The 13,501-nt window shown below is 35.4% G+C and overlaps 1 protein-coding gene across 1 annotated transcript in view; it reads left to right on the forward strand.

Annotated features, from left to right (window-relative positions):
• The first annotated feature begins 1,286 nt into the window (after positions 1–1,286).
• necab3 (N-terminal EF-hand calcium binding protein 3) overlaps positions 1,287–13,501 on the forward strand; it is a 41,927-nt gene continuing 29,712 nt past the window's right edge. Inside the window, exons 1-2 of the mRNA XM_051112320.1 lie at positions 1,287–1,570; positions 8,213–8,237. Coding sequence (XP_050968277.1) covers positions 1,442–1,570; positions 8,213–8,237 — 154 coding nt within the window. The 5' untranslated portion in view covers positions 1,287–1,441. The remainder of the gene's footprint in view (positions 1,571–8,212; positions 8,238–13,501) is intronic.

Below are 13,501 nucleotides of genomic sequence, written 5' to 3' on the forward strand. Positions count from 1 at the left end.
GGCGGTCTCCTCCCCCTTAGCAGCGGTGTCAAGTGTCAAATTACAAAATGCATTATGGTCTTTTAGAATCCAAACTTTTTATGATCTTGACAAAAAACATGTCATTGGAAAGGTCTGAGTCTCAGGACTTCATATTTGGTGGTTATTTTGTGATAGAAGTAAAATTGACTGAGAAATTTAGACGTTTGTGACAGAAAAATGCATTAAAAATTTTTTTATAGCGTTTGTATGGCACCCAGTGGCTGTTTGTGGTATAACGCCCTAAACAAACTTTTACAGGAACCTCGATTTTTTTTCATATCAACTTCAAATTTGGAACATATCTTATTTAGACATAAGGCTTCAATTTGATAATTGGGTAAAACCTGTTATGTAAAACATGTATTTTATATAAAATATAATAAAAATGGTACAGTGCATTTTCTTTTTAGTAAATTTAAACTTCTATAACTTATTCATATTTTATTTTTTTGAAAAAAAAATCCACATCTGGCATAATCTGCCTTCTTTAAAAAGAGACCAACCTTAGATCTGTATTCCAACGTGTTCATGAATTACAACAAATTAAGTTTGGATAGTGCACTTTCAAGCCTATTTTAAAAAATGGGGGGTGACACTTAAAGGGTTAACCTTTAATGTTAAATGTTAATGTTGATTCATTCATTGTAATATCATGTCACATCATTTAATAAATTGCTGTAAATAATGTAAATTGATTTGTCCAAGCAAAAGCGAGTCAAGGGAGTGATGTTAAACTAGGACCAATCAGCATCCGAGGAGGTGGAGAAACGGAGAGCAAGTACTTCCTCAGTGGCTCCTGGAAGTCTGAATCATTTCTGCGAATCGGTTCGTTCGGAGGATTCATTTCAGTAAAGCGCTGCAACAAAAAAAGATGCATGGATTCGTTTTGTCCACCGGTCAAAACTATCCCCATAAGGCAAGACACACATGTTATTAGGGTGAAAATGAATACTAATCTGAAATTACGTAAATAAATGATATAAATAATATAAAATTTAAAATAAATGTGTTAAATAAGTATATAAACAAATGAGCCAATATCTGTTTAAATATGCACATATTTCCAAAACAGAAATCTGAACTTTTTAAATATTGCACGTTTTTTACAGAGAATATTTTGGTTATATCTTTTCATCACTCCAAAAATCTTGTCAACAGACAAAAAAATCCACAAAGCTTCACACGCGCTTTTCGAATCAGTACGTCCGAATCATTCAAAAGAACCGGTTCAGTTAAAAGAATGATTCTTTGGCGTTCACTAGTATTCCTCAGCATCATTCAGCAGCATTCGCCCAGAAGACAAGCGCCGTACTGCTGTTCACACCCCGGTTCCGATCTCATTACCTCCGAGATCTGCTTATATATCGGTGTCGTTAAGAGCATACTCTTCTTTCCAAATTTTTGAACAGCTTGTTTAAAGATGTTGGCGTGCACCGAAATGATCACGATGTGTCTCCAGTCGGCGAAGCGCGAGCATCTCCGCTCCAAACAGCAGCAGCAGCAGCATCAGATCCAGGATGCGGTTCATGGACTGTCCATCTTTCACGATGTAAGTAGACAAACGTTCGGCCAGTGAACCCAGCAAGGTGACAATGCAAACATTAACCTTGAACCCAAGAGCACAAGTCATTGTGTCACTTCTATTAATGTAGGATACAGAGAGAGGTTGGTTGTGCACATATGAAAATATAGTCTTAAAATAGGTTATGCTATAAAGCATTGATTGTTATAGGGACAGTTCGAGGAATAAATAATGCAGACGCTTATGCGCTTATTATGAAGCACAGGAAGATAATCCAAATGCATTGCAATGTCTTATTTTTAGTCTCCCATTGGAACATCAGATAAATAGTATACAGTATATACAGCTCATTTGCATATTTAAATATAGGCCTAAGGCATATGTAATGTAGAGGTTTCGATATGCATATGAACATAAATTCTATAAAATCTCTTTTTATTGCAGTGAGAATGCCTTTCTTTGTCACTCTCCCAGAATTGTCATTCATGCTTAATGATTTTGATGCTTGCGTGCATTTATGCTGTACAATTAAACAATTGCAGCAGCCACTGGTGAATCACATTTGAAGGAATCGGCTGTCATGATTTCACAAATGCGATGTGATATATTCTCTACAAATGGATAGATGTTCACATGTTTGTTTTTTGTGCTCATATGCATGAAATATTATAGAGCTTTTAGAGATTAATTCAAATTCTAAACAAACAAACAAAATAATAATAATAATCATCAAGGATCAATGTTGCTTTGCATTATATAATCTTCCTGTATTGCATTTTTATTGCATGTATTGTGGCAGTGTGTAATGTACAAGCAGTACCTGCTTCAGCACCTTTAAGGCTGTGTGCAGTCGTGTTAGTGACAGATAAAAAGTTGCAGATGTTCTCTCAGCAGGGTTAAGTAAGCTGTCATAGAGGGGGTCTGACAACAGAGAGGATGTGTGTGTGTGTGTGTGTGTGTGTCTTTGTGTGTATGTGCGTGCTTGTCCTTAAAGTCAACCTGAAATCAAAACTGACCTTATTTAGCACACGCTCCTGGTCTTATTTTGCATGATTCATTAGTGCAATCTTTAATTAAAAAGCATTAACTTGCTTTCTCTCTGAGACAACTTCTTTTTTGGCTGCAGGCATTTAGTTAATGTTAACCACTAGCCAAATACTCAGAAGTCATTGTTTTAGACTGCTGTTGTAAATGCTTTCTAAAATCTATGATTCGAACTGGAGAAGCTCTGTAGAGTGAAATTGATCTTCCATTGCAATCCACATTTGGATCTGGCATTGTGATATAAAATGCTCGCTTTTCTTAATCCAATCGATTCCAGCTGGATAAAATCAAGTCCCATCCTACATTTTTTCCTCTTTCACATCACATTAGACATTTTATGTTAACTTTACACACAGCTTCAGCTTTTGTTGTCTGTAAATTAAGAGCTCGGCGTGTGCATTTGGGAGATATAAAAACTCCAAGCATTGTGTTTGTATCTCAAGCTTTCATCCTTTAGCGTGCACTTGGGAAAGTAAAGTTGTATGTCTTTGATCACCACAGCAAATACAGCAAAGTTTTCTGACAGTTCTGATGTGCATCATGATTAATGTTGCTGCGCTGCTTGGAAGAATTCAATCTGTTCAAGTGCAGGCATCTCAGCATGTGATTCTGTCATAAATTCTCATAGTTTCATTAAAGAGACCATTGCTAATGTTGCTGTCTTTTGCTGTTGCATTATCTCTTATTTATAAATTTATCTTCAGGATGTAGAATTATGCATGAAATTAAATATTGCAGGAAGTACTACTGAGCCTTCTCATATTGGTTTCTGCACAACATCAAACTAGAGTTTTACATTTTACAAACTTGCAGGTACTTGCAAGTGCAAAAGCTCACAGCCAGATTCTAGAGTGTTTAGTGTGTTTCTAGAATGTTCTAGGTGGCTGCTATGGTGTAAAAATAGCAGAATATTAATGGAGATATATGACATATATTGCCCTATATCAGGAGTGATTTTGCTTATATCTATAAGGCTATATTTCATTTTCACACACAATATATATATACCCTGGGCCACAAAACCAATCATAAGGGTCATTTAAAAAAAACAAAATTAGATTTATGCATCATAAATATGCTGAATACATAAGCTTTCCATTGATGTGTGATTTGTTAGGATAGGACAGTATTTGGACAAATTATAAATACTTGAAAATCTGGAATCTGAGGGAGCAAAAAAAACTAAATACTGAGAAAATCACCTTTAAAGTTGTCCAAATGAAGTTCTTAGCAATGCATATTACTAATCAAAAATTAAGTTTTGATATACACTACCGTTCAAAAGTTTGGGGTCAGTAAGACTTGTAATAGTCTTTAAAGAAGTCTCTTATGCATTTATTTGATTAAAAATATAGAAAAAAAACAGTAATATTGCAAAATGTTTTTACAATATAAAATAATGTTTTTTATTTTAACATACTTTAAAATAGAATTTATTCCTGTGATGAAAAGCTGAATTTTTATCAGCTGTTACTCCAGTCTTAAGTGTCACATGATCCTTCAGAAATCATTCTAATATGCAGATTTATTATTAGAATGATCAATGTTGGATAATATCAACAGTTGTGCTGCCAAATATTTTTTGGAACCTGTGATTTTTTTTTTTCAGGATTCTTTCATGAATAACAAGTTTAAAAAGTACAGTGTTTATTCAAAATATAAATATTTTATAACAATGTAAATTATTTATTATTAACTTTTAATAAACTTTTAATTATTAACTTAATACATCCTTGGTGAATAAAAGTATTAATTTCTTAAAAAAAAAAAAAAAAGAAACAATAAAAATGTACTGACCCCAAACTTTTGAACGGTAGTGTATGTACAGTAGGAAATTTACAAAATATCTTCATGGAACATGATCTTTACTTAATATCCTAATGATTTTTGGCATAAAAGAAGAATTGATAATTACTTATATGAACATGTATGGACAAGTTTTAGGATGGATATACAGGTACATGTCAAAAATCTCAAAAACTGTATTGCACATACATAGACATATGATGCATATTTGTATGAACTAGATATATATGTCAATATATGAAATTGCTCCAAATTTGAATAGGTTTCATATAAGATTTTACTTTGTATGAAAATATATTTAATATGTGTATATCAGATTGAGATTATTATCAGAAAAATACGTCGCCTAGAGATAAATGACTCATATTGAAAGAAATGAGGTACATGACCTGCTAATTCAAACATTAAATTACATTAAAAGTTGCGTTTGTCAACAAAATAGGCCGTGAGTCTCAAGTGTTGAAATATCGCTTTTCGCATCGTGTCGGACAGAGGCTGTGTTTGTGGGAGGTATTTATTTGCTCCCCGAGGCGATAATTGCTAATCATCTTTCCCGGGTCCGTATCCTCGAAATTTCTAAAGCCGACTGACATGAGAAGAGCGAACAGCTACTTATAATTCCCCCGGCCCGCGTTTGAAGCTCTTGTGCACTGATACTGAACCGTGGGCTCTGAAGGAGAAAGAGATTTGGATTAACTAAGATGCTGTCAGGCCTATTTATAAACCGTGACTCAACTGATATTGTGCTTTGTGAATCGTTTGTTCTCTTTCTAGTGAACGGAGTCAGTAGGACCCGTGTCTCCCCACTGGCTCAACACCTGCCAGAGAGCCATTGGAAACGATCTCTCGGCAGGAAGCTCAGATGACCTTTAAAGGACATTGTTAATGATGCATTATCCTACACTTATCTTTTGGCAATGCGCTATTGCACATCTGGCTTTTACAAACCTTATTGTGTCATATAAAGCTGAAGAATCAACAGACGTGCGACCTGCTCTTCATAAACAGAGTATATTTCACCTTTTAATCTCCGGTGTCGTTTTGCTTAGATTAATCTGCTCTACAGGGATTAGTCAGCTCTTGTTTGATTGTTTGTGTGGCTTTTAGCCAAATACACATAGTGTGGGAATCCAACTATTGGTTTTAGTTAATACCATTTGTCTAAATGACATTTTAATGCTGCAAGCCAGTTAGCTGTGTTTTAAAGTTGTTTGTATTTTATTAAGCTTGTGAAACTGCGCCTTTAATTAGAAATGTTAAAGAAATTGTTCAATAAAAAATGAAAATTTACTCGCCCTCAATCCATCCGAGATGGAGATGAGTTTGTTTCTTTATCAGATTTGGAGAAATGTAGCATTGCATCACTTGCTCAGCAATGGATCCTTTGCAGTGAATGGGTGCCGTCAGAATGAGAGTCCAAACAGCTGATAAAAACATCACAATAATCCACAAGTAATCCACACCAATCCAGTCCATCAATTAACATCCATAATGTTGCTTTCAGGAGTGAAAAAGTGGTCTTGTCTGAATCAGGAGAAAAATCTGCACAGATTAAGCACAGATTATAGGATAGATTATCATAACAACATGAGGATGAATAAATAAAAACAGAATTTTAATTTTTGCATGCACCATTTCTTTAAATCTCAAAAAGATCCAGTTCTCATCCATTTGCACAGAGTTTGCTTTTATAAAAGGTTATGTTGTCAATATGAGGCCTAGACAAAAAAGAGTTTAGTAATTCTGAAGGTGACACGCTATCTTAGTTCTCCTTTGTTCTGCTTGATTTTGCTGTATTGTCTTGTAAAATTCAACCACTTGCAGCTGTTTCATATGATATCATAAACAAGCCACCTAACAATGTAAATGTAGATCCCAGAGGAGAAATTCAGCTCTCACAGTGGTGCTTACAAAGACCAGAACTACATAAAAGAAGTAAACAGAAATGACTTTAAAAACTGCTAATGAAAAAAATGAGGAATATTAGCAGAACATATGAAAAATGTACTCTGAAGATTTGACATTCATATGAAAACAGACAATCTGGTTTTAGATCCGTTCATCCAAATTAAATTCAGTGATTTAAAGACACTTTTATGGAACGAACAGAAGTCATTGACACACATAGGAAATAAAATACATTGCTATCAATGATACATATGATATTTGATGATAAAATGATTTTATTTAAAATGGACAGGTGGGAAAAAGCTGGCTGAATGCGAGTTTATTCCCCGAAGCTTTTATTTATATTGGAAATATATCAGTCTTATACAACCATCAGAGACCTGCAGGTAATGTGATATAATTGAAGAAGGAGGCTTGTAAACAGATACTAGAACAAACCCTGGTGGGCATCGACTTGTATTGACAGTAACTTGGCCATCAGAAGTGAAGGCCAGATGGTGTTAAAAGCACTTGAGGAGTAAAAAAAAAAAACTATAACAGCGTGGTGACCTGTCCAGGTGTGAAGGAGCCGTGTTTAGCCACTAGATGATTGTACTGTCAACACCTACATAATCCTCAAAGGCAAACTGTCCAGAAACGTTCGCACCCTGAATCTCAGATGAGTCTCAGACCTTCACAATCTGATGTTTGCACTACAGGCCTGAGGAGCCAGGAGTGGGAAAAAAGGCTCGAGAGAATTTGACAGATAACAGGATTAGTTGCCCTTGAGAATATAGCAACCATTTTCTGTTACGATGATTCTGAGTGTGTACGCAACGGAAGAATTTTTGCTTTTCATGATTTTACAAATCAAATTTTGATCTAAAGGCTTCTGCTGAAATGCTTGAAATTAGTTTTTAGGCAGAAATAAATTGTACCTACATATGAATTTATTTTACAAAACTACAATACCTTTCAAAAGTTTGGGGACAGAAAGTTTGTTTAAGAAATAAATGTTTTTATTAATCAGAGATGCAATAAATTTACCGTAAAGCCAATTTATTTTTTGAAAAGTGATAGTAAAGACATTTATAATGTTAAAAATGATTTCTATCTGAAATGAATGCTGCTCTTTTGAACTTTCTATTCATCTGTGAATCTTTAAAGATAAAATGTATCACAGTTTCCTTAAAAATATTGGGCAGCACAACTGTTTTCAACATTGCTAATAATCAGAAATGTTTCTTGAGCAGCAAATCAGCATATTAGAATGATTTCTGAAGGATCATGTGACACTGGAGTAAAAATGCTGAAAATTCAGCTTTGATCACATGAATAAACATACATTCATTCACATAGAAAACAGTTAATTACAATTAAAATAATAATTAACAATTGCTGTTTTTACTGTAATATTGGTAAAATAATTGCAGCCTTGGTGAGCAGAATCTTGACAGCCACAAACTTTTGAACAATTTTGTGCAATTTTTTTACGAATTAGTTAGAGGAGATAGTAAATGAAAGGCATCATGAAGTGTGCAGCGTACATGTTCCTCAAATATATTGTTAAAAAGCATCCCAGGATGCAGCTCAGCTTATTCAAGTGCAAGTCTGTGGTTATAGCACCACTATAGCAATTGCACATTTGCCTCAATAAAAAATGTTTGGTTTCTGCATGTGGATGGTTTTTGAGAACATGGCTTGTTTGTTTGTGGCTTTATAAAGGCATCTCATTTATAATGTCACGTTCCATCAGTGTTGAAGAAGGAACACAGCGAAGCTCTAAAGGGGCAGTTCATTAAAGACATTCAGGCCAAATTATATTCAGTATTGATCAGCACTGAGCATTTCCGCCAGTCCTCTAAGCTTCTGAATGCTGCTCGCGTTGAGAAACTGCCCGTTGACTGTTTTTTCATCTTTATCTCTTTACAGATTTTCCGTCGAGCTGACAAAAACGGTGAGTGTGACCTTTTGCTATGTCACATTTAAAGTGTTTCTCTTGTTGCTTTTGCACAGCGCCTCAGTTGCAAGTCTTATTTCAAATTCGAATCAATGAAACAAAAAACATTTTTCTGGATTTCTGCTTAGTCACTGTAAATAAATCATTCGCATTCTGATTTTGCTGCGATGTCCTGATGCATTGTTTGACAATCTCTCTGGACGTGCATGAATTTGAAAGTACCTAGAAGATTTATTACTCAGAGTACAGGAAAGTGGATTTTCAGCTGAAACCGTGGGACTTAGTGATTCATAAAATGCAAGTCAGCGATTGCCTGTTTTTGAGAATAAAAAATGTATCAAAGATTACAAATTGAATACCAGTGACTCCTGTTGATATATTGATTTAATCCAGAGCCTCAGGCAAATGTTCCTGAGTGATGACTGGCTCACAAATGATTCATTCTTTTGAATCGGTTCTTTTTAGTGAACTAGTTGAACCAGTTCATCAAATCGTCAGAAACATTTTGCGACTTGAGCAGCACGGATCTACAAGTTATTCAATCAAAACTCACTTTCAGATGCCTGACAGTCACTCCAACTTGAAATCTGGAGCTGTGATGATTGAACTGATTCAGCACTCCAGTTCATCCAACAGTCACTAAACTAAGGAAACAGTTCAACCGAATTTGTTTAAGACCTGTTTATTCACTTCATATACTTTAGACATGCAAAACATCCACGTTTTGCATAATTATTGTATTATATATATATAATTACATATGTGACCCTGGACAACAAAAGCAGTCTTAAGTCGCTGGGGTATATTTGTAGCAATAGCCAAAAATACATTGTACGGGTCAAAATTATTGATTTTTCTTTTATGCCAAAAATCATTAGGAAATTAAGTAAAGATCATGTTCCATTAAGATATTTTGTAAATGTCCTACTGTAAATATATCAAAACTTAATTTTTGATTTGTAATATGCATTGCAAAGAACTTAATTTGGACAACTTTAAAGGCGATTTTCTCAATATTTTGATTTTTTTGCACCCTCAGATGCCATATACTGAAATAGTTGTATCTCGGCCAAATATTGTTCGATCTTAACAAACCATACATCGATGGAAAGCTTATTTATTCAGCTTTCAGATTATGTATAAAGCTTAATTTAGAAAAATTGACACTTATGACTGGTTTTGTGGTCCAGGGTCACATATATGTTATGTCCTTGTGTGATTACGTAAACAAACTAGTGAATTGAATCAGTTCGTTGAATCAGACTGTCCGAAAGAACCAGTTTACGGAAAAGAATCGTATTTCCATGTTTGTCTGAGGCTCTGGATTACAGGTAATAATGTTGTAAATAATGTTCAGTGTCTTGCACAGACCAATTGTTTCTCTTCATAAGACTTCAATATATCGTCTGGAGCCATGGGTATTAATTTTGTGTTTCTTGATATGCTTTTTTATTCTCTAAAGTCACTGACTTGAATGTAATAAATCACCAAGGAGCACGCTTTCAGCTAAAAACCTTCTTTTAGAAGGAAAATAGTGGCCTACATCCTGGATGGCCTGAGGGTGAGTAAATTATTAGCAAATTTTCATTTTTGGATGGACTTTTCCTTTAATCTTGCTGTTGCAGATCTTCTTCAGACATTTTGATTGCCTCTCAGACTCGAGCACAGTTTGAGACGCTGTTGAGATCTTTATTTGCCTCTCAGTTAATCTTATTGCTGTCTAGGATACAATTGTGATGTTAATCAGGTCACATCTTTCTTTCCTGTGAGTGCTGAACACAATTTGCTTTGTAATTTCTGGGAATGCTAATGTAGGTTGTTGCAAAAAACTTTTCATTTTTATTCAGAACGCATAATATCTGTGAGAGTTTGAAGCCTGAGAGCAATCGGAGTCCCTCAGGCACATGCGCGGGTGGCCCGCTGCTTAATCTGAGCCAGAGCCAATGACCAGCCTGTCACGAAATGCCTGTTTATTCTTCAAAGGCCTATAATGCACGAGGAGGGAGAGGGTGAAATGAACAGAACGATGCGCTGTCCAAACAAATCAGAAATGAGTGGCTGTCACTGGGGCAGCACAGTCCTTTCAGAGGTCATTACCATTGTTCCAGAATGCCAATTACCTTCTTGCCACTTCAATCATGCTCTCATCATTGCCAAGGACGGAGAGATATAGAAAGAGAAGTGGAGTGGGAGAATATAAGAGCCTGCGTTTGTGCTGTGGAAAAGCCATAATTAGTGGACTTTGCTAAAGCTGCGTCAATATTACTATTGATCTTACTGAGTTAGTGTTAGTGATTTGAACAAACTCCTAACATTACATGCTATCTAGTGCCAAATCAGAACACCTTAACAGCCACCTAAATGAACCAGCAACCACCCTAGCAACCACATAGGACAGCATAGCAACCACTTACATCATCATTGGAATCACGCATAACACCAGAGCAACCACCTACAACATCCTAGAAACCACCTATGACATCCTAGCAACCACCTGCAACACCCTAGAAACCACCTATGACATCCTAGCAACCAAATACCTCATCATTGGAATCACTTATCACACTAGAGCAACCACCTACAATGCTCTAGAAAACACCTAGGGCATCCTAACAACCATCTAGAACATCATTACAACTTTCTAGGACACCATAGCAACCATCTACAACACCCTAGAAACCACCTATGGCATTCTAGCGACCACCTGCAACACCCTAGAAACCACCTATGACATCCTAGCAACCACCTATATTATCAGTGGAATCACCAGAGCAACCACCTACAATGCCCTAGAAAACACCTAGGCCATCCTAACAACCATCTACAACATCATTACAACCATCTAGGACACCATAGCAACCACCTACAACACTCTAGAAACCACCTATGACATCCTAGCAACCACCTACAACACCCTAGAAACCACCTAGGGCATCCTAACAACCATCTAAAAAACATCATGACAACTTTCTAGGACACCATAGCAAACACCTACAACACCCTAGAAACCACCTATGACATCCTAGCAACCAGCTACAACACGCTAGAAACCACCTAGAGCACTAACAACCATCGAGAACACCACAGCAACCACCTACAACACCATAGCAACTACCTACAACACCATAGAAACCACTTAGGGCATCATAACAACCATCTAGAAAACCATAGCAACCACTTACAACACCTTAACAACTACCTATAACAAAATAGCAACCACCCACAACATGACATGGCATGTGTCATCCTAGCAACCACCTACAACACCCTAGAAACCTCCTAGGGCATCCTAAAAACCTGAGACATCATAGCAACTGTTCACAACATCCTAGCAACCATTCACAACACCCTGGCAACCACTTACATGTCCTTAATTTATTTTTAAATGTAATTATTTTTAAATTTTTAATTTAATTTATATTTAATTTTTTTCTGTTCATTTTCATTTTAATTAAAGTTGTAGTTGTTTTTTGTGTATTTCTTTATGAGTACATTTTTATGTTGTATAAACAAATATTGTTTTTTTTTTATTATTATTATTTTGGTTTTAGTATATCAAGTTAAACTAAATTAAACTAAATCAATTTTTTTTTCAGAAATCTAGTTTTTAAAAATTTCCCAAGTTGAGTTGCACTTGATCAGCTAATGACAAATCAGAGAGTGTCTATGCAGTGACCTTTCTTGTCAAACTAGAGCACGGTTGCTAAGTAGACCACTGAGTTAGACGGGTGGGAAATAAAAACAGAGTTTGGCTGCTATTCTCCTCTTGAGAATAAACTGAGCTTTTATTCGAGCTTTAGCTCTCCTGTGAGGATTTTGAGCTCAGCGACTTGAAGGGAGATTATTTAAAGATTAGAAGCTGAGTTAAAACCAGCCCGTCCAGCCTCACACTAACCTAGTTAATAAACTCTCTCCCACAGGACCGTGGTACCGAGATGATGTGTGAATGGATTTGTGCCGGTCCTTTATAAAGCCAACTTTTCTGGGTTGTGGTTGTTAAACTTTGAAATTTCACTTTGAGGAAGGGATTATACTGAGTAGGGCTGCCTAATTAACTTTAGAGCATTAATTAAATATTTCTGGTATTCATTCAAAGCATTAAATTTGTATGTGAATGTGAAATACCACCTTTAAGCAGTTGTTCTGTTTTCTGTCCTACCAAGATAGGCTGTTCACAACCCATTTTACTCCCACAATCATATTATATGCAAAAAAAGAAAAAGAAAAAGAAAAAAGTGTTATTTTAGTATAATGAAAAGTGTATTTTAAAATGTTTTATATAGTTATATAGTATTTATTAATATTTTTTCAGATTCATTTTAATTTCAAGTTATAGTAGTTTTTATTTATTTATTTATTGTCATCTTCATTTTTTAATTGAATATTTTTGTGTGCCATTCATTTATTTATTTATTGAATAATTTCAGTATTTCAGCTTAAACTTGTTTTATTTCTGATATTTGCCAAGGCTACATTTCTAATTATCAGTTCATTTAAAAAAATATTTTTAAAATTTGTAATGTAATATTTATTTTTATTTCACTTTACTTCAGTTAATAATAATTATATTAACATTGGCAAAAAAATCACAAAATTAATCGCAGTGAACTATTTTTGATCAAATGGCAGGACTAATAATAATTAACTAAATAATTAAGAAATAATTTACTAAATTATTTTAGTATATGTTTAAAACTATGCATTGTGTAGGAAAATTAATTTATGGGCATGTTAAGGGTTAGCTGAGTTATTGAAACTTAAGCATCCATTAGTGGCAGATTTAGAGCACTGCTTGTTGATTTTAACGCTGTAATAACCTCATACTCAACTAGTTAACAGTTATGTGTAGTTGTATGAACTTTCAAAATGTTTCCGTTGTGTTTAGAGCCACTACCAACCAATGGTGTGCATTTGGGGTGGAGCTAGTGGATTGACTGGCCAATAACAGACAGGGAGCAGGGTAGATGGGGCGGTGCTTGTGAAACCTGTTTAAATAGTCATTATTTGGCTTTTTTGCCCCTAATTGCAAATACATGCTGCAGCTTTAAGTGCTTCTTTATTTTGGTTGTAGTTTGTATTTCTACTAACTGTGTCACCCCACAGTCGTCCGTGTTACGCAACGGAACCGTATCGCCTGAAAGAAGGTCAGTTTCAGCATCTGCCTGAGCCCATCGCTGCCGGCCAATCGAATGACAAACGGCACGTCAAGCGTGTCTGACGGCCCCTTCGGCGGGGCCCGAAATACTGGAGCTGTCAGCACA

This window comes from Labeo rohita, chromosome 6, assembly GCF_022985175.1.
Source record: "Labeo rohita strain BAU-BD-2019 chromosome 6, IGBB_LRoh.1.0, whole genome shotgun sequence".
NCBI classification, from domain to species: Eukaryota; Metazoa; Chordata; class Actinopteri; order Cypriniformes; family Cyprinidae; genus Labeo; species Labeo rohita.